The 21,140-nt window shown below is 38.0% G+C and overlaps 4 protein-coding genes across 5 annotated transcripts; 2 read left to right on the top strand and 2 right to left on the bottom strand.

Moving 5' to 3' along the window:
- Positions 1 to 353: 353 nt before the first annotated feature.
- LOC114723671 (basic leucine zipper 23) lies at positions 354 to 3,682 on the top strand. Of its 2 annotated transcripts, XM_028909897.1 has the most exons (3): positions 354 to 524; positions 1,083 to 1,880; positions 2,778 to 3,682. In XM_028909897.1, exons 2-3 carry the CDS (start codon positions 1,121 to 1,123, stop codon positions 2,810 to 2,812), a joined length of 795 nt encoding a protein of 264 aa, XP_028765730.1. In that variant the 5' UTR covers positions 354 to 524; positions 1,083 to 1,120; the 3' UTR covers positions 2,813 to 3,682. The 2 variants fall into 2 exon arrangements, with proteins under 2 accessions (XP_028765730.1, XP_028765731.1); XM_028909898.1 differs by lacking the exon at positions 354 to 524 and having other exon boundaries at positions 567 to 1,880.
- A 518-nt stretch (positions 3,683 to 4,200) lies between these two features.
- On the bottom strand, positions 4,201 to 7,051 carry LOC114723599 (WD-40 repeat-containing protein MSI3). Its single transcript, XM_028909797.1, has 6 exons — positions 6,690 to 7,051; positions 6,245 to 6,568; positions 5,997 to 6,140; positions 5,498 to 5,622; positions 4,726 to 4,821; positions 4,201 to 4,582 (listed from the first exon to the last, which is right to left on the bottom strand). The coding sequence occupies exons 1-6, from the start codon at positions 6,996 to 6,998 to the stop codon at positions 4,348 to 4,350; spliced, it is 1,233 nt and encodes a 410-aa protein (XP_028765630.1). The 5' UTR covers positions 6,999 to 7,051; the 3' UTR covers positions 4,201 to 4,347.
- A 6,488-nt stretch (positions 7,052 to 13,539) lies between these two features.
- On the top strand, positions 13,540 to 14,773 carry LOC114723609 (probable BOI-related E3 ubiquitin-protein ligase 2). Its single transcript, XM_028909807.1, has 2 exons — positions 13,540 to 14,031; positions 14,144 to 14,773. Exons 1-2 carry the CDS (start codon positions 13,738 to 13,740, stop codon positions 14,684 to 14,686), a joined length of 837 nt encoding a protein of 278 aa, XP_028765640.1. The 5' UTR covers positions 13,540 to 13,737; the 3' UTR covers positions 14,687 to 14,773.
- Positions 14,774 to 15,561: 788 nt separating this feature from the next.
- Positions 15,562 to 18,239, bottom strand: LOC114723608 (uncharacterized). The gene is made up of 2 exons (XM_028909806.1): positions 17,860 to 18,239; positions 15,562 to 16,722 (listed from the first exon to the last, which is right to left on the bottom strand). The coding sequence occupies exons 1-2, from the start codon at positions 18,184 to 18,186 to the stop codon at positions 15,883 to 15,885; spliced, it is 1,167 nt and encodes a 388-aa protein (XP_028765639.1). The 5' UTR covers positions 18,187 to 18,239; the 3' UTR covers positions 15,562 to 15,882.
- Positions 18,240 to 21,140: the final 2,901 nt, after the last annotated feature.

Here is a 21,140-nt window from a genome sequence, read left to right as displayed (position 1 = left end):
AAATAATAAATTAAAATTAATTATAAATAATAAATATGTTAAAAATATATTTTTATTTTCAAATATACCTTTATAATAAATAAAAAAATGAAAGAGAATATGTGAAACAATGTGACAAGAGAAAAATAATTAAAAAACATTAAAAAATATATTAAATGTTAAGACAAATCCAAATTAAAATTTATAAAATAAATCATGTTTTTTTTTTTGAAATTTAAAACTTATAAACGAATGATTGTTTTTAAACCAAATGAATAAATGATTTGCCACCTGAGGCAGTGAGGCAAGAGATGGTAAATTTAGACGCGTACAATTGTTTTTTTCCCGGCAACTTCTATAGAAATACTGACGATGATCCTCATATCGATATTCATAGTGATGCACAATTTTGATTGGCCATGACTGGAACATCCAAGCAGCTTCTCTGAGTACCTATATATTTGCTGAGCCAGTGACTCTCAATTGTGAGTTTGTGACTTTTGGAAGCAATCGTGTGGAGTCTCTTAATCCAGCCCCTTGCTTTGGTGCGTCTATTTTTGCTTTCTGCGATGCTGCTTTTTAATTTAGGGTTCACGGTTCCACTACCCACTTCCCCTTCGTCTCGTGCCTCCTCGTAACCTGCTCATCTTCGTAGGGTTTTCACGATGCCTGTTTCTTCGGTTTGGGACATATTCGAATCAATTAAGTTGCTTCTTGTATTAATTGTGCCGTTTTTTGTGTTCTCTTCCTACAACTCGCACTGAGCAAATATTTCATTTCTTACTTGATTGTTGCTTATTGAATACGTTGGTTGTGGCCGCTGTGGAATTTAATCCGGGTAGCGTCCAAAATGTTGAATGCTTATGGCGTTATTTTGACACGTCTACAAAGTTCTTCTTGACGTTTAATTTAATTGTTATATAAACATTTTACGATGCGTTATCAATTTCTTTATTTCTTTTTTCTTTTTGCTAATTTGTATCTTTCATGAAGCTCCCCTTTTTCATCAGTTGAATGCTATTGATTTTATGAAGGAATCGAATTCGAAGGTCTTCGATCGATCATGTTTGTTGTTAATATCTCCCTTTTTCCCCCCTAATCAGCACCAACTCTGCGTTTATTTGGAATTTCCTGTCGCTCGATGGACGACGGTGAAGTGTTCTCGAGCCCCATCGTGGGCGAACTTCCTAGCAGTTGCTCAATGGATAGTTTCTTCGAAGAACTTCTCAAGGATACGCATGCTTGCACTCACACCCACACTTGCAATCCCCCCGGCCCCGATTTTTCACATACCCACACTTGTTATCATGTGCACACCAAAATTGTCCCCGCCCCTGCTGAAGACAAGGCTGGGACTGATGACACCGCAGAGTCAGTGGAAAAGAAATCAAAAAAACGTCCTGTTGGTAATCGTGAGGCAGTTCGTAAATATCGTGAGAAAAAGAAAGCCCGTGCTGCGTCACTGGAGGATGAGGCTGTGAAGTTGAGGGCCTTGAATCAGCATTTGATGAAGAAGTTGCAAGGCCAGGCTGCTTTAGAGGCTGAAATTGCAAGGCTAAAGTGCTTGCTTGTGGATATTCGGGGGAGAATTGAAGGGGAGATTGGTTCATTTCCATATCAGAAATCAGCTAATTCAAATCCACCAAATCCAAGCTTGTCTGGTTCTTATGTGTTGAATCCTTGTAACATGCAGTGTAATGATTTGGCCTATTGCCTCCGTCCTGGAGCAGAAGGAGAGACTACTGAAGGCCCGCAGCTAAATGGGCAAGGGTTTAATGGTTGTGAATTTGAGAGTCTCCAGTGCCTAGCAAGCCATAATATAGGGCTTAAGGATATTCCTGGTTGTGGAGCTGGACAGACAGTGCCTAAGGTCAATTCTTCTACAGAAAATAAAAGCAAAGGTGAAGCCTGTTAACTCTTTCATTCTAGATTGAATTTGTTTGTTGTGTGTGTGTGTGAGAGAGAGAGAGAGAGAGCACTTGAGAGATGCATGATTTGCTGTGTGGGGTGACCGGACCAACTGCCTGTTTTTGGTTTGGGTGATATAGTTTAGGGCTATGAAAAATCAGTTAGTCCTACTGGAATCCTTAACGTATATCATGTCAGTATTAAAATTCCTAATAATTGTTATGCTATGATGAGAAAATGGTAGAAATCCATTTGAGATAGTTTGGTCACGTGCAAAGGAGGTCTTTGGATGTGCCGGTAAGAAGAGTTGACCAAACAGTATGGACTCTTCTAAAAAAGAATAGAAGAAGGCCAAAGACAACACTTAATGAAGTCATTGAGCTCATTTTTCAATTAACAGTATATCCAAAGATTTGGTTTTGGATAAAGCTCAATGGTGTCATGTGATCTATATAGCCGACCTCACCTAGTGGGATAAGGCTTTGTTGTTGTTATACTATGATGTTGATGAGTGGTTGCTAGATTTTATGTGAGGCAATCTTGAATTTCTGCAGCAAAGGGAGATTTTAGAATAATCGCTAAAGTCTTATGAGTTAGGTGCTGATATTAATAGTACAGCTAGTAGTTTGCATGGTTCCTTGGCTACTTAAGATTGATGACTGCGATCATATATTGCTGGAAAACCTTTAATAGGAGAAGAGAGATGTGAATGAGCATCTTTCTTCCTAACTTCATTAAGTTATCTCTGATGATGTATCCTTTTCAATGTTTTGGCGAGTATTTTTTGTGAATTGGCATGCTAAACCCTTTAGCAGTAGTCTGATATGTTTGATTGCAAATTCTTGGGCAGTATTCTTTTCTAATGATCATATCACTCTTCATTTTTTTAGGGGGAACCCGTGCCTGTGCCCCAAGAGCTGGTTGAAGAGCCAATTTGATGGTAGTTCTCACCGTCTTCACAGTACATAACGTCTGCCAATAACTCATTTACAGTTGCAGCATCAGCTGTCCATCAGGTCAATTTGTGGATCTGATCTTCATTTTTTCGTTTGAAAAATTCTTTCCTTTCTTTTTGGCCCCCATCTGGGTTATCGGCTTGGGATGGCTGTTATGAGATGGAAGATCTAGCTCTGCTGGGTATGCCTAGATTGATGTAGTTCAGTTAATCTCATATCCCACGTTGATGGTTTGTTAGGCAGAAACAGCAGTGGATCTGTAGCCAGCAGAGCTCATGGCAGAGACGGACTTTGTGTTCTTTTATGAAATTAAGTTTCTTTTCAACTCTTAGCATGTCTTTTGTGCCTGGATCCCTTGGGTGGTCGTGATTTGTGCTTAACGTTTCATGAGGATGTTTTGGTGACGTTGCACACTTTACGAACTCTGGCAGTCTGGCAATTTCGATAAGATGGCGCTTGTTTCATCTTTCCATACTATTTCCTCGGAACAGGAAGGACACAAACTTCTTTGTTTAATCAGAAATCTGATTTTTAAGTGAAACAAGGAAGGTGGCTTGATTTGTGTTATGAAGAAACTGTTGTCCTCTAATTGGTTTTTGCATATGGAAATTTGCTGTCTGCTAAAAGGCAGGCACATTAGTTTACTTTGTTTGAGAATAAGGAGCCTGCTTCCGGAATCCGTACTGGGCAGACTAACGAAGGATTGAATATGGAAAGAGAGTACACATCTGCCTGTTTCCTGGTTCGAACACTTGGATTGATGGGAAGATGAATGACCCTGTAAGCTATTGGTGAAAGTTATGTGAGCATGAAATGAATGGCAAATTTTGAATTTTATATTTTGCTTCTTTCAACTCTGATCATATTTGGTAAGACGCCATGTCTTATTGTCTATGTTGGCCTGTAGAGAACCTGAAAAGCATTAACTAGCTTTTGTTTAACAAAACTAAAATAGAAACGTGTTAAATTAGTATTCTAATGACTTCTTAAAGTAAACAATTTTTTCTGCCCCCGGATCTCCAATCAATTAACGACGATTCGTTTGTTCCTCTCAGCCAAAATGTTTGATCATCTAACTTTAGTTTAAATCTTCAATTTTATAAACTGCTTTTTAGTCTAATTATTATTATTATTATATTTTCAGAGACGATCCAATTTACTACCTCCGTTCGATTTTTTTTTGGGTTCTAGGTTTTATTTCATTTTAAAACTAGTTAAAAGATTGATATATTTTTAACCATACTCTTTTCTTACTAAACTATACATAAATTATTATAAACATCCCTACAAGGTTAGAAATATTTTTAACGAGACCGGATCCCCACGACATTTGAGGCCATCATGAGAACGCATACAATGAACAAGATAATTCTGCCAACGGCCATTGCAACTGAGTACGATCATCAGGTCACGTTGAATTTTCCTTTGGCCAACAGAAGTCGGGCACAATGCAAATTGGATACAAGTAAAAACGAGAATACAGATCATTGCCTCTGAACAAGGTCTATGCGTAGTTCTCGCCCTCAGCAGTCCACATGTCGTCGTCATCACCGTCATGGTAAATGCTCTCGGCCATTTGCCAAACCTGGAAAGAGTTGTCTTCAGCTACACTGGAGATCACCCATGGCTGATTTTTGTTCCACGAAAAGTCTGATATTTTCCCTTTGTGACCTCCGTGAGAGAAGAGAAGCTCAGGCGGCCCGTCGTCCCCATCTCCTTCTAACTGCTCATCCCCAACTCTGTTGTCATGGGAAAAAAATCGAAATTTACAAGGTTAATTTCTATTATTTGCGCACGTCTCTGCCATGAATCAATGCAACGTGCATGTGACGGATGCAAAGAAACAATACAGTTCGGAAGAGTCCGTTATCTTTTAAAATACCTGTTAAGGTCCCACACCATTAGCCTTCTATCAGCACCAGAAGATGCCAACACGGTCTCATGATTAGGATCCCATTCTACTTGAAATACCTCATCTCTGCACACAAATTTAATAGCAAGCCAGATCAGCACAGATAAGATCGATTTTTCCTCGGCTATGACTCAGGAACCATGTAATAAAATAGTATCCAAGGAGATCAGTTTCGACCCATAACACAATCTTGACATGGGCCAATGACAGGGTCATAGGTCTAGAGACCCCAGAATTAATGACAATTTGACAAACCCCACGCATTAGAGGGGAGATGGCCAGCGAAGCCCTGACACCACCTTCACACAGTTCAAATAACAATAGGCATAACGTGTCTACAAAGAGCTGCAGAGGAATTCGCTTGCATGAATATATTTTGCCTATATCTTTTATTTTTTATCTTATGGCGGCCAAATAACAGATTCATTCCATATAACAAAATTGCAAACAGAAAAGAAATTCTGGGGCAAGGGCGGCAGTTAACCCACACTGGTTCTACAAGCCAACTTATCATGCTCAACAATAGAAAGAAATGGGGAGGGGGCACTGGACCCCACCGACATGGCACATCGCATTACTGCTAAACTTGGCAAGTTAGTCAGCTACCTTGTTCTCAGACCAAGAAATCCAATGAAGACTGAAACTGAGAACCTTTCTCCATATCTTTAGAATAGAGGTGTGGCAGGAAGAGGACCCTCGAAGATTATACAACAAAACACAACATCATAGGCAAAGGACTTACGTGTGACTGCTTAGTACATGAAGTGGCACTGTCAACTTTCGTGTATCAAAGAGACCAACAGTTGAGTCTGAAGATGCAGTTGCCAGAATCCATTCATTAAATGGGTTGAAAGAGAGAAAGTTCACCTGAATCAGAAGAGAAAGTGGAAATAATATAACTATCAGCAACAAATCATATTCCGGTCAGCTGTCTCGCAGCCTCTCTCTAACTCTCACAGTCTGTATTTCTAATCATGAATCATGAGGGAGGTGGACGAGTACAATGACAACCCTTTGTATCCCATAACATATTGTTTAAACGAAGCAGCAAGTGACAGCGTATGGAACTCAAAACTAAACAGCTGAGTAAAGCGAGCAACAGAAGTGCACATACCAGAACAAATTCTCAGACACATTATGCATGATTTCTAATTTCTTCAGATTATGATTTATACTTCGAACCTATTTTCCATGCTTAATGAATAAGGGACTCCATCAGAATGATATGTTAACTGCATTACCTCCCTATCATGTGCTTTGACTGATTGCTGGGCTTGGTTTGTCCGCAAGTCCCAAATAATCAACTTACAGTCATCTCCTACAGACCCAAATAAATTCTCATTCTTCATATGCCAGGATACATCTTCAACCACAGTTTCATGGGCCTGAAGTAACAGTCATGAGTCCAAATTCGTAATAAAGTATCAGCCAATATGGCAAGATGATCAGTTCTGCATATCAACGAATAAACATGAAGTTTCCGCATTACCTCATAAATGTGAATTGCGTCAAGCACGTTCTCTTGAAGGGAAGCTGATATATCCCACAAGCAAATCTTATGGTCATGGGAACCACTTAAAAGGTGCCCTTGCTTAAAGGGGCTCCAAGACAAACCATATCCTTCTTTGCCATGACCCCTCAGTCTCAAATCAGGGTCACAGCCAAGCGCCCGCTGCTTCCCGAGCTGTTTTCCAGAATCGAACACATAAACCTCGGAACTACTAGTTTTAGCGCCAATAACATTCGGGTTTTGCGGCATGCACCGCGCTCGGTTCACCTCGCCGTCAACGGCAATTCTTTGAGTGATTTCTATCTATAAAAGGATTTAAGAAGAAAAAGTAAAGCTGAGTCAAACTGACGTATTTTATCAAACACTCGGTGCGCATAAAGCAGTTCAGCAATATGCCAACACCTAGGCAAACACAAAAAATTACCCTAGGGGTAGCAGGATTCTCGGAATCGACATTAGCGACGGCATCGGATGTGTTGACGGGGAGAGCAGCCTCGGCGATCATGAGAAAGTTGGGGACGCCTTCGGAAGTGTGAGTACCGAGGAGGAGCTTGTGGAGGTTGAAAGAAGAGTGGGGTTGGGGCTGGGGGGAGGAGGGGACCCAGTGGACGGTAAGAGAAGGCCATTGAAGTGGGTGAGAAACGACGAGATCGTAGAGGATAGGGGTGTTCTTCTTCCAGACGGCGAACTCTTCTTCCACCTGCCCCGCGTCCTGCTCGTAATCTTCCGCCATTTCTGCCTTTTCCCTCCAAAACCAATGACAGACCCTCGCGCCAATAGCTTGTGAAATGTAGGGAGTAACCTACTGGGTGACTGACCGCAAGTCCGCAAAGAAACCCCCTCTTAATTCTTAAAAGGTCTTTCGTCATATTTGGGCCGGGCCCAAACACTGCCTCGTCCCTGGAGGCCCATTCATCTGATTCGATGAAGTTTGTGATGGTTAGTCCTACTCCATCTAGAAAATACAAACCTGCTTCACTTAGATAAAGAAAATTAACATTCCAGTGTTAGTTTCAAGTGCTTCAGTTGCATGACTCCCAATTTAACGTTTGAACATATATCTTATATTTAAACTCTTTATTTCTCATGATTTGGACTTATTTAAAATCTATCTATTATTTGATATTTACTACCTGATCTCCTATGTCCCGTAACTTTTTGACTATAAAGGTAATTTGCAAAAAAACAAAATTATATATATAAAAGAACAAGAAATAATAGATCACAAAAATAAAACTTACTGTCAAAATACAAGAACATGAAAAGAAAAAGAAGACCGGGTCCAATAAAAAGAGGCATGCAGAGTTGAGGGATGTTGGATAACTCTTACCCTGCTCTCAAGTTTATTTTATTTGCTTCTTGACCTGCGGAATCCTCACTTGCCTTGCCTGTTTCTGGTTTTCTATTTTCCATATCAATGGAGGCTCGTATTTCAGGATTGGGTCTTCTTGTTCCGAGTAACCGTATAAACACAGCTTTTGAACCCCCCCCCCCCCAAAAAAAACACCTCTCCCCGGGATAGGCTTGGCCAAGTGCCCTTGCTCTAACCCATTTTTCCAAACCCTTAACCATCAAATTAGTATCAATGCCTAGCTAATTAGCAAGTGCGATGTACGGACCCAGGCCATAAATTATGTGACTGGTGGCATTTTCTCGGCAGAGCACGGCACAGGGGCATTAATCAATTCATTCATTTCCTCTCACTTGCCTTTTTCTGTATAGTCCGGCTACGAAAATGAACGTGTGAAGAGAATAAGAGTCGGGCCTTCGACGAACCAAAAAGCCACAACTAAGCAGACCCGTGATCAGATCACAGATATAGCTATTGTCAGGCTAAAGCCGCTGGGCTGAATATTATCCGACAACGCTCGCTCAATGTAGTTACAAAAAGCCTAGGTGACGCCAGGGTTCAAGCTCAAGCTTGAGAATACCCATTACCACAATTACAGTCATCTCTGGATATGTCTTTGAATATTACAATGAAGAAGAATTACACTCCCCTTGTAAACATGAAATTATCTATCTTCAAATGTTCATGAGCATACAAGTAGATCTCTGGTTAATATTGTTGATACACCATTTCAGCCTAGCAACTTTCTTCCTGGCAACAAATAATACGTCGATTACTTCATTTAACTCCTGCTCCAAAACGGATGTTCTGCTGCGCCAAACAAATAAGCATTTCAATAATCACCGTTCATTGACACAGCGCAAAGGACAGGTACAATCCACATGCGAGATGTTTGCCTATAAATACTCGAACGTTAATATTACGTTTCTATACTGTTCACCTTCGAAGTTAGCAGTGATTGACAATTAAATTTTGTTGGGATTTTTACTCCGGTCTTGTGAACAAAGTTTTGTTTTTTTATTATTATTATATCTGTGATCTTTTTGAAAGAAGAGAAAGACTCGGGCATGCATCAGATTTGATTAATCGGAAACTTAGGCATGATTGCAGCACATTAGGGGAGAGAGAGGGGCATTAATAATGAGAGGGAGAAATTAAGAAGGAACAGGACATGGGCTGGTGAGCTGAAAGTAGCTTGATTGGTCATGCATATCCGAGTGATGGTCAATTACTATACTGAGTACTGACCGACCGGTGAACACAGGAATACCATATAATAGGGAGCAACACGTAGACACTAGACGGTCCAAGTTGCAGAGAAGAGGCCCCTCAGTAAGTCTCCATCGATGTGTGTATGTCGGGTTAGGCAAACAAAAGTGACAAGGTAGAATTGCACAGTATGGCCAGGGGCCGGCCGCTTTCACGTTACTTGCGTGTATGTCGGTCTCCAATGTCCAAAAACACCATCTCATAATTCAACTTCCACGCATCTTCATCGTCCCACCCACTCTCACGCACATCCACCTTTTTCAGATCCACGTCGCACCACATTCAACCGCATTCATTTTTCACACTTCCATTGACTATACTGTGGCCTGCACAGGTACAGCACCGTGGACATATATTCATATGTGGACACAATTTCCATCTTTTGTCAAGCGACAGTAAATCTGTACATTAGTTTCGGATTTGGTTTCCTTGTATCATCAATTATTCTGGCAACTCGCCATCCTAGGCGCCCTATGATCCATAGCAGTAGGTAACATTCATTTTTATCTTAAAAGTGAGCATTTCTTGAAGCAAAGGTGGTTGTGGAAAAAGAGGAACAAGGACCACGAAACTTGTTGGAGAGTGGGAGGGGCGTGCGTGGAAGAAGCGCCGCAACAAAGTCACCAAAGTCTCCTCCAAAAGTATGTGTTGGGGGCGGTGGTCACAAGCTGTGACCAGAAGCCTTATCGAACCTTGCGCGTATACAACACCATGCTTTGATTTAAATTTAAGGGTTAATACAATGATTAGTCCTTACACTTTTCATTCATTTTGGTTTTGGTCCCTGAAGTTTGGAACCTCCAGTTTTGGTCCTTTAAGTTTGCTCCGTTTAAAACGTTAGTCTTTATATTTTTAAAAGGACTTGGTGTCACCTTTAACACTGTTAAATATGCTGACATGTCCCTAACTCTGTTAAATATGCTCATATGGAACCAAGTGGACGAGCTGAGGTGGCTTATAAAAGATTAAAAAAAATTTGACAATTAAAAAAATGGTAGAGAAAGGAACAGGCGGTAAAATGTAATACCCAAGTCGAAGGCCAAAACCATTCTTTGCAATCGAAAAAAGAAAAAGGAGAGGGTTAGGTCAAAAGTGGTCCCACTTGGTAGTCGCCGGAGTTGAGCTGGCCGTCGCCGGGGGTGGGGAACTGACCGATCAAGGTGCGACGACAGTGAAGGAGGAATCGCATTTGACAACAAAAAAAAAAAAAGTAAGCTCATCTCAGACAATCACCGCGCATTCTAACTCAAAGCTTATTTTCAACTATATTCTTAAATATATATTAGAGAAATGGTCTTCTCGAATACGTATTTGAGAACTGGTCTTCTTGAATACATATTCGAGAACTGATCTTTGGTCTTCTCTGCTCTGTCCTCTTCTCAGACTTCACATGCGCCTCACCTCGCTTTGCTTTGTCCTAACTCTCAATGTCGACGACAAAAGCGACCTTCGATGACAACATTGACCTTCGGTCAGTTCAAGAATATAACAGTTTCCTTTGTGATAGCGCGGTGATTGTCTGAGATCAGCATATTTAACAGTGTTAAAGGAAACACCAAATCCTTTTAGAAATATAAGGACTAACGTTTTAAACAGAGCAAACTTAAAGGACCAAAACTGGAGGTTCCAAACTTCAGGGACCAAAACCAAAATGAATGAAAAGTGTAAGAACTAATCATTGTATTAACCCTAAATTTAATTAACCTTTTCGACCAATATAGTCGCATCGCCAATAACCTTCCCAAAAATTAAATGCTCTTATGGTTATCCTTTTAAAACTCGTAGGGGAGAACGGAGAGGAATAAGACGGGCCTTGCATTTCGTGCTGCGCGGGCTAAGGGTGTCAGTCAGTGATATCACAGTGCAGTACTGTATATATGAATTGAAAAGTAACGAGTATTATATTTGTGTGCTTCGTGTTTGGGGTTATATATAAATGGCGATGGATGATAATTGATAAGCCTAGAATTTTTAGCCGGCTAGCGTTGGCCGGTGCCCCCATCACGAGACGAGTCAACAATCTATAAGGAAGGGGTGGGGGTTGTTTAGTGGGGCATTTCGGGCAGTTACCAGAGATTCACAGAATTTGCGGGATGGAGGCGTTTGAACAAGTGCAAGTCGTGTCACCTTGGCGTCTTGCCAAAAGGTTCTAAAAGCAGCTGACATGAGAGGTCGGGTTCAGCAGTCAACAGCTTTTTGTGTCTTTGGAAAATCCTGTCCGGATTTAGATACTGCCGTGTTGAATTTTCGTCACCTGCAATTCTAGGAAGTTGTTTCTTCCTGATAACTCTGTTTTAATTAAACCCGGCCCCACAATTCATCATTAATTAAACTCATGCCTCGTACACTTTTGTTTTTTCCCGGTGTGAAATTGCGCGTAGTTCAAATCCATACTGTAGAGCATAAGAAATAATAATACCACAATTAATGGAAGGGAAGCACCAAACACCAAACCCCAAACAAAATAAAGGAGGAGTGAGACAAGAAGCTGCAGAACAAGGAAGCCAGGAATGGCAACTGCTACTAGAGACAATTGAAGAGAGTTGAATAATTAGAAATGGGGTAATATGGATGGATTACATAATTAATGAATGGGATATGTGATATTGCTTTATTATAAAAGTGACAATTATATACCGAATACTCCTGGCCTAGTGGTGACTGCTAGGCCAAGTGAGGCGAGTCTCTGCTTTGAGGGTGGGGGTTCGAATCCTCACTTGTTAAAAAGGGTACCGGGGGGCTTTACTTGTCGCCCGGCCCGAATCCGGACTAGTCGATCGCTCGGGTACAATGGCCCAAAGAGGCTGGGGCCCAGAAAAGGCGCATACCGGATGGTTTATATCAAAAAAAAAAGTGACAATTATATTATGACAAAGGGGAGGGTGAATGGAATTAATACGGATTGGGCGGGTTAAGGAGACTTGTTATTATTAGCTAACGACTACTCGTCCCTGTTCTCATCTCGCGCCACATATCACTGATCATCCTTAAAGAAGTCAAAGAGAAAAAGAGAATTACGTGTTGTGTTGGGTTTTGACGCCTTCACACGCTTTCAACACTAATCCAATTAGCATTAAAATATGTAACATGTGCGAATGCAAACCCCTGATTCAAAAACTGGTAGTAGTATTAGTATATTCCAAATCCAAGTTATGATCCATCAACCTTGCGTGCCTGCTTGATTCCCTACTAGACATGCATCTTAATGTCAAAATCTCGTATATATATCATCTCATCATCGCATCCTCTCTACCAATTTCCAACTCATGAACCTTTTTATCCTCTCAACCGCACGCACAGACACCCCATAATTACTAGTTTCCCATTCTTGTTTTAAATTGCATTACTCGTGTGTGTAACCCTCAAGTCCTTAATATAGAACTCAATTATCAAGTTGGTTTTGATCCTAAATATAAGACTCATTTCTTATATTTATCAGTTTTCTCTACATTACCCCTATAGATATTCCTTCAACCATAATCAGGTATAAGAAAAAGAGAGGGTATTAAGAAAAATAATATAGTCTTTTAAAAAAAACGTATCACATTTCTTATAATTAACTAACTTACCTAACTTTTTTAATCTAATCAAATTTGTTAAATAGGTCTTATATTAAGAACCGGAGGAGTATATATTACTCAAAATATTATGCTGTTTAGCTTGCCATTTTCAGAGTTTGAACAGGATAGAGAACTTTGATATTCGAACACTTAGTCAGTACTTGTTTAAAATCAAATCAAAGAGTTGTAAAATAAGCACTGGATAAGAAAGACATTTGTTTTGATTTGATTGGATTAAGAATTAACTATATATGTGATTAAATATCTAAGATATTAACGTTAAAATATGGGGAAATTTTATGCGTCTAAATTTAACTGGAATGACTCAGATTAAGACTAAGATTAAATATGCATCATACGTAGATAATATTATATACATAACTAAAATTTCGTAGGGGGACTTGTGAAAATTCTATTTATTTTTTTCAAAAGTTATATTATCTAATTAAATTTTCATGCTGCTGCTTGTTACAGAGGATCTTATCGCTAGTTAAACAAATTGATTGATCTCATCATCTACTCAATCCAATAGCGTTTTTTCCTTTTAAAAAATTGCGCCATCATCAGTATATAAAACACGCGCATATATGCTCAACGATTACAAAAGTAAAGTTTATAAAGTTGTTGACCAAACAAAGTTTATTAACCACGAACCTGAAATTATTTTTAAAATTTAGTTCAGATCATTATCAGTGTTAACGCGTGGACGTGATTTGAGGGCTTTTTTTTTTTCCCCCCAAGTATGAACCACCGACTAGCTATTATAACTTGGTATTTCTGCCGTCCTCCGCTATTTAGGATCAATGAATTGTTGCTGGCCAAAAAAATAATAACAGCAAAATGATTTGAGCATATTTATTGCGGAAATCACAGCAATTGCGTAGATCTGTTGTTTATGTGATATTTTTTTTGGGCCAAAAAGTAGACACGTACAGGTTTTAACATGGAAACGACACAGACTGGGGCCTGACAATGATAAATAGGAATTTGATAATTTAAATGAAGGAATGGGTAAAAGATAAGGAGGATTTGGTGGGGGCATGAATCTGACAACGCGAATTCGTCTCTCTCTCTTCACATTCAGAACATATTATAGACAGACACCCCAACAGCAATCTCCATTATATATATATACGCACACTTGCGAAGCAACTCCTACTAATCCCTTGCTCCCTTTTCCTCCTTCAAACTTGTTAGTGACTATCTTCACGCATATCCATCTCCCCTCACCCAATCTGAAAGACATCTCTTGGCAAAAAGTTTGTGTTTTTGATCTTTGGTATTTGGTATACATGGCGATTCAAGTTGGGCTCCCACAAACTTCACAGGACTTGATTAATCTCCATGCTTGTGCTGTCGCTGCCTTCCCTCACTCCTGTTTTCACCCTCCCCAAAAGCAACCACAACAGTATTTCAGTGACCCGCTGATGCACCCAGACATGCTTCACCCCAATCTTCTTGTTTCTGCCTCAAAATCAAATAACGACTTGGATATCAATCATCCCCCTTCACTTCCTACTTTTCAAACCTCGGCTCTTCAATTTGTAAACCACGATCATGAGATTGATCATTACATCAAATTGCAGGTTGCTGGTATTCCTGCCTTCGTCAACTTCTTCTGATTTATCTGATGTATTCAGAATACTCTGTTTCATGCCAACGAGTTGGAAAATTGTGTTAACTTGGTTGTTGTAACAGGGTGAGAAACTGAGCATCAAATTGCAAGAGCAGAGAAAGCAACAACTGGCGACGATATTGAACGCGGTGGATTTAAGCATGCTCACTTCGCTGGGGCAAAAAGATGAAGAAATTGCTCGGGCAGCAAAGAAAAGGACGGAGTTAGAATATCTTTTAAACAGAGTAGAAGCAGAGAATCAAGCATGGCGGAGAGCTGCTTTGGAGAGTGAAGCCATGATATTATCGCTAAATAACTCACTAGAGAAGATGAAAGAAACGGCTTACTGTAGTTTCAACAATGTATGGGCAGATGAGGCACAATCCTGCTGGGACGAAAGCGGACGAGATTACAAGCAGATGGAGGAAGAAGCAAAAGACGATGATGAACAGAAAGGGAGAGAGATGGCCGCTTTCGCTTGCAAAAGTTGCAATTGTGCCATGGCCTGCTTTTTGTTCCTTCCTTGCAGACACCTTTGTGCTTGCAAAGCTTGCGAGCCTTTTCTCCAGGCTTGCCCCGTCTGCACAATGCCTAAGAAGGCCAGTTTAGAGGCTTTGATATTCTAGGCTTATTTTCCGGGAAAAAGTAAATACATGTACATGGCAACCAAAAAAATAATAATTGAGAGATATTCAGATAGATTAACCGTCTGATTACTCGTTAGGAAGCATTTGTTCATAAATTTCCTTTTTTTCGGTTGTTTTCGGAGGTTTTTCTTCATAAGGATTTCGGGGCTTCGAGTATTTAGACGTAATTTATGCTTAAGGCCACCAAACTAATCTGATAACATCTTTTCTTCCGGAAAATTTATCGCTTTTTCCAATTTCTATTACCCCCCCGTTTTCTTGCTTTGCTGAGTCCAAAATATACAACTTCGATATATCGATAGATGAAGATAAGCCAGGCATAGCAAATCCACAGTGAAAAAGAACCCTTTTTGGTTTTCGTCTTCACTTTAAAACCCTATTCGATCCATAGTTTTCACCTTGTTTTTCCCCCCCACATGATCTGATGGGTCCAGCAAATCTCAGGGCGAATTTTTCACCGGTGGTGAAATAAAATTCACCGACTCTACTCTTGCCACCACCACAAAAGTGACTTCGTCATTTACCAACAGGCAAAAACGAGATTTGATTGAATTGAAAAGTTATTGTTGTGAGAATTGGTTTGAAAGGCTCCATCTTAGGAGGCGGAGAGGATATATTCCTGGGCACCATTACACAAGGGGCAACATGTTTTAATCATAATTAAGGAGTTATTTGGAGATTTTTGTTGAAAAGAGTACTTGAAGTAGTTAGACGCTAATTCCTCGCTTTTCATCTCCATAAATCTACTGGATAATTATAAAACAAAATTTACCCCTTTTCTCTTTCTTTTATTTTCTTCATATGATTCACGCACTTCTCCTTCACCCTTTTCCACTTCCGATTAAGCTATGAAATATTTAAGCATCTGCATATTGCTATTAAGGCCTGAGGTTGGGCCATAATTCTTCTGAGAGTGTACAGCAGGACAGAAAAAAGATGAAAAATGAAATATGTGCAAGTAAGAAGAACTTAAAGGCAAACATGCAGAAGAGTTCATTGAACCTACGTAGACGAAGTTATACACACCCGAGACAATATAGACCATGGCAGCAACCAATCTCAGATGCTGCGGGAACAATAGACTTGCTCTAAACTATCCAATATCGCTCAGATCCCTTGCTTTCTCTTGACTCCATTAATATGCTTCAAAAAATAGAGACTGTTTAAACGATGCATTAATAAAGGCTATACCCAAAAAACTGGCTAATGAGGATGGCAAATCCCAGGGCTATTGCAACAAGGGAAGAAACCCAAGTGAGTTTCTCAGTTATTCTAGGTACTTTATCCTTTAGAGCCTGACTACATGAACCTAAGAAAACTGTATAGCTTCCCATTGCAACTACTGTCCCAAGCAAGAACATGATAAGAAATGCAGCACCTGCCAAGCGAGAAGGCAAAGCAAGTGCAGGCAAGACCATCATCAATGCATCGGGCTGCAGACCATGAATTATCCCAGTAGCAAAAGTAGCAAACCCGATTTTCTTCTTTCCTACAGTTGGATTCTCAAGTGCTTCATACGCACTCACGTCACATTCACCATTTTCTAAGGCAACGCATGGGGTAGGCACTTCTGAAGCTTCCCTAATTCCCATAGCCCCAATCACAAGGAGGGTAAGCCCAACCACCCTTGTGCCCCAAGTTCGGATAACCTCAATGTGAAGCCGATCTTTCAGAAATAAGAATATCAAGCCAAAGATGACCTGACCAGCATCGTGGCCACAACCCCACAGGGCTCCAACAGCAGCACTCTCCATTCGGGTACGACCAATGGACAGTGGAGCCAAAGCCGCTAGGTGGTCAGGCCCTGATAACGTGTGCAAGCAACCAGTGAAGAAACCGGTCCATGCACTACTTAGCAGCTCACTTTGGATTAGTTTCCTACCAACCGCAGCAGCAGCAGGACTACCTGTCTTTGATGTAGCATGAAATGCTGCCATAGCTGATGGTGCAAAAGTTGGTTGGAGTAAGATCATAACAAGAGCAGAGAGTATTACAAACGTCTGAGCAGCTACAGCCTGAGGGAAAAAAAAAGTGTAAAGACCAACTTTTAATAAACCCTGTCAATTCTGAGCGAATAGTAAGCAACGTTCCACTTGGATGTTGAAGGGGTTTGAATGGAGCACAATCAATCTAGTAAATTTCTATTGGCATACGGCACTGCTACGTGATGCACTATAGTTACCTAAGCACTAACAGTCTCTATAAACCCTTCCAACCAAAGGTTATCATGAATTTCACCAAAGAAAAATGATCAAGATCAAAATGTCAAACCCATCCAATTCAAAAGAGTAACTATCCAGCAAAATTCACTAAATACCTAATTTTTCTGATTCAGTCATGCATGATTCAACATCTGATCATTATCATTATCTAGCAGCATCGCTAAGGTAATTTCTGACCCTAGCTCAGCCATGTCAAAACTGAAAAGACTAATAAGTTTAATAGCTTATGATGGAAATCAGCTACAAGCCTACCAGATGCCCCAGTCCCCGACTCCCAAAGTAGGGTAGAACCAAACAATAAAAGAATCTGCAGCATCTAAGTCATACAGAACAGGCATCATCAGTCAGGTCATAATATATGTAAGCTGGTAATCAAGCCCACTTGGTCCGTAATATATTAAGATAAAAAAATAATCGCATTTCTTCATTATATTATTTTGCTCAAAAATAACAGAATAGGCCATGCTCGTATAATTTGCTAATCTACAAGTAGCAATCAGATGATTTGAAACAGAGCAGCAAACAGATGTCAGACGCTCTCTGCATCAACAGAAAAAAAACAGACCCGAAGAGTACAATTCAGTGTATTAATTCAGAAATTGATTGAAATCACAGTATGCAATTTCCTTTTGACAAGTTCGTAATCTTTAAACCTCATCCGCTCCAAAATGATGCCATCTCAAAGCAGAGGCAGCCCAGGGTCATGCTTTCTAATAGGACAAACTTCTATAGTCAATTTCAATCTCTCCTGTAACTATACAATTGTCTTGAACAACAATGCAACGAACACAAACAACAAAAGAGAAATAAATCATAAACAACTGAAGCAGTGGACTGACAGTATATGCACGCAAGACTTAACCGATCATTGCATAAACACCTAGAAAGGGAAATCGGCCTTTCATGACAATGGCCCCATGAACTAAATACCTTTCGTTTTTGAAAAGCTCCATTCCTAATCTGATTGAGAATTGGGGATTTGGGCGTCAGACTGTCGGAAAAACGGGCTGCAGAAGAGGAAGGAGACCTTAAATTATTGCGTAGCTGGGATGAAGCAAAAGAGGGGGTGTTAGTCGGTAATGAAGGAGGGCTTTCGCGTTTACAAGAAATGGAATTGACCCGTCTACAGTGGCAACGGTTTGGTGAGGAGAAAATGCGAGTAGAGCAGTCAAACCGAGAGGTTCGTATGAGAAGAGTCGAAGGCTTCAGACTCAACTTGAGAGGAGTTGGAGAAGACGACGATAGAAGCCTATCCATGGCTTCTATCTGCAGAAGAATGTAGAGGCACAGAAATGAAACGAGAAAGAGAACCTATAGGATAAATAACTGATAAAGCTTCCGTGCAGATGGTATAACGATCCAGATTATTACTTAAAGTTTTACAACGAATAACGATTTAAAGAAATTATACAGGTTAATTCACTGTTTTCTTCGTTTGGCTTTGTAATATAAAGTTACATGGTCTGCAAAATAGTGCAGCTTAATGGAATTTTATACTGTAAATTATTTAGAGGCATTATCAAACAGTATAAATCATTATTTCTGTGAGATAACTAAACTGTTGTAACTTGCTCCTGCATTGAAGTATGATTCATGCGGTTTGGATAATGCGGCCGTGTAACAAGTTTTTACTTTTTACATCATATGAGTATAAGACTGTCACTAATATCTTAAGTTTTAACTCATATCTCGATAGTTATATGCACGACATTGTTTAATGGGAGAATTATAATGAGGTTCCAAACAAGGAAAACAATTGAAAAACAAGTTTCAGAAGTTGTCATTTTCACTATAAAACTTGTTATTATAGACTGTTGAGCTTGTTATTAGGACTTTTTAATAATTATTTCTCTTCTATAAGACTTAATTGTAATTCCTCCTTGTTTAATTGTCTTGGTATCGTCATAATTTTTGTTAGAAAAATTTAAAATATAAAAAATGAGACCATGCGCTCACTATAATAATTTTAAGAAAAACTAGTAAATTATATAAAATACTACCTTAGGTCCTTACTATAGGAGCTAGTTTTACAGTTAATTTGATTTTAAATATAAGATTTCAATTTACTTTGTTTCTTATATTTATCATTTTTTCAAAGTAGTTCTTGTAGTAGTTGTCCTTGTTAAATGTTATATCAAATAGTAGTTTTACTCACTACAGATGATTAGCAAGGGTATTCTAGAAAAAACAACACCTATTTATTACAAATAACTAGTTTACTAATTTCTTTAATATTTCCAAATTAATCAATTAGGTTTTATATCAAGGACCAGATATATATAGTATATTTATCTTCAATATATTTTTATACGTCATTATTGTATATTGATAATTTGAAAATAAAAAAAACTTAAGATACATCTGCATATTTTATTAAAAAACCAACATATATAAATTCTATTACAGGTTTTGATATATTCGAATTAATTTAACTTGAGATTATATGCAAATCAAATAATAAAAGATAAATTTATATTCGTGCAATTGCTCTGCTTTGTGATGATTAATTCGTGTTCTTTCAAGTAGTTTAACTCCAAAAGGGAAAATAGAAATCAACACGCGGGATGTGAACTAAATATCAACCTTAAAAAGTCATATTTATCCCATTCTTAACATAAGATGTATCACCTCCGGCACTTAAATAAGAACTAATTGATTAATTTGAGTAGATTAAAAGAATTGGTTAACTAAGTTATTTGTAATAAATACGTGTTGTATTTCTTAAAATATCTTTTGCTAATTAACTGTATTGGTTAGATAACTATTATTATAAGGATTACCTTAGAAAAAATAAATAAATATGAGAAATAAAATAGATTAGAGTTTTATTTCTGTGACCAAAATACAAATCAAATGGATCTTACATTAAGAATCAGAGGTAGTATTTAACTAATTTGATTATATTAACGAAATTAGATAATTAGTTAATTATAATAAATATAATTTGTTTTTTCTTAAAATATGATAATCATCTTTTTTAATATTCTTTCTCACTCTTACTTGATTATGATTAAGGATCATAGGAATACTAAAATCAATTCAATAATAAGGTCTATATTAAAGATAGGAAGAGTGTTAACTATTGATTGTGTGCTTATCTCAGATTCTCCCTTTAGATTTCAATACAGTAAAACCGAATTGCAATAATGCGAATGATCCTTATTCAATATACAATTGACTGATTGGCGTGTCCTCCGCCCCGTTTAGATTAATTTCACATTTTATAATATGATAAATCGAATTGTGTTGTTCATAAGTAATAATTTAATATTTATATAAGTCAGGCTTTTGTGTTTATAAGTTGAGTTGTGTAATTTGCAACTCAAACTTACAAATATTAAATCCATTTGAACTTATTAGAATTAAATGAAATTTAGAAACCTGTCTGTATTTAATTTTTTTTCACCTTGATCCTATGAGTAATTTTCTTAATTTAACCCTTATTTTATTATATCCTGTTGGGTTGAATCTATTATATATCACTTTTAGGTAGTATTTGATTGATTCGTAGATTTTGATTTGATCAAAATTTATTCATTCATTCATGGATTATTAGATTTATAATTAATCATAATAATGGTTATTATTATCTAAATTAACATATAATTAATGTTAGTCTAAAATGTAATTTTTATTAATAATTATACTATATACAAGTTTTGAATTGGATTTTTTTTTGGGGGCTCTATGCAATCTCTTCTTCTTTTGTTTTCATTTTCCCCCATATGAATAACATGGGGACTAAGTTCCATCCTAAATTTTAAAAGAATCATAGTTGTCACATCACATCCAAGCAAAAGAAGAAGAAAGAAAAATGCTTTTTTTTGGGAGAATTTAAAAAAAAAGCCTCTAAAATTTTTAAATCCCTAATGATTATAAAAATGTATTATCATTTGTTTTTTAAATATTGTTAATTATTATTAAAATATAGTAAGCAAGATTGATTTGAATTTTTGAAATTTAAAAATATTTTATTTTGAAATCCTCTCCTTTTTTTAAAAAAAATAGTTAATACAATTTTTAATCTTTTAAGTTTTCAGGGATTTTGCTTTTAGTTTATTGAATTTCAAATAATAAATTTTAATTATTTAAATGGTAAAATGGTTGAGATTTTTAATAAATCATAACTATTAATGTTTTAGATAGAAAAAAACTCAAAAAACTAGAACTTGTGGTTTAAAATTTAAAAGATCAAAATTAAAATGAGAGTA

The sequence above is a fragment of the Neltuma alba genome, unplaced genomic scaffold (assembly GCF_004799145.2).
Source record: "Neltuma alba isolate B1F8T4 unplaced genomic scaffold, ASM479914v2 tig00012148_pilon, whole genome shotgun sequence".
In the NCBI taxonomy this organism is placed as follows: domain Eukaryota; kingdom Viridiplantae; phylum Streptophyta; class Magnoliopsida; order Fabales; family Fabaceae; genus Neltuma; species Neltuma alba.
This window is presented reverse-complemented; position numbering and strand designations above follow the sequence as displayed.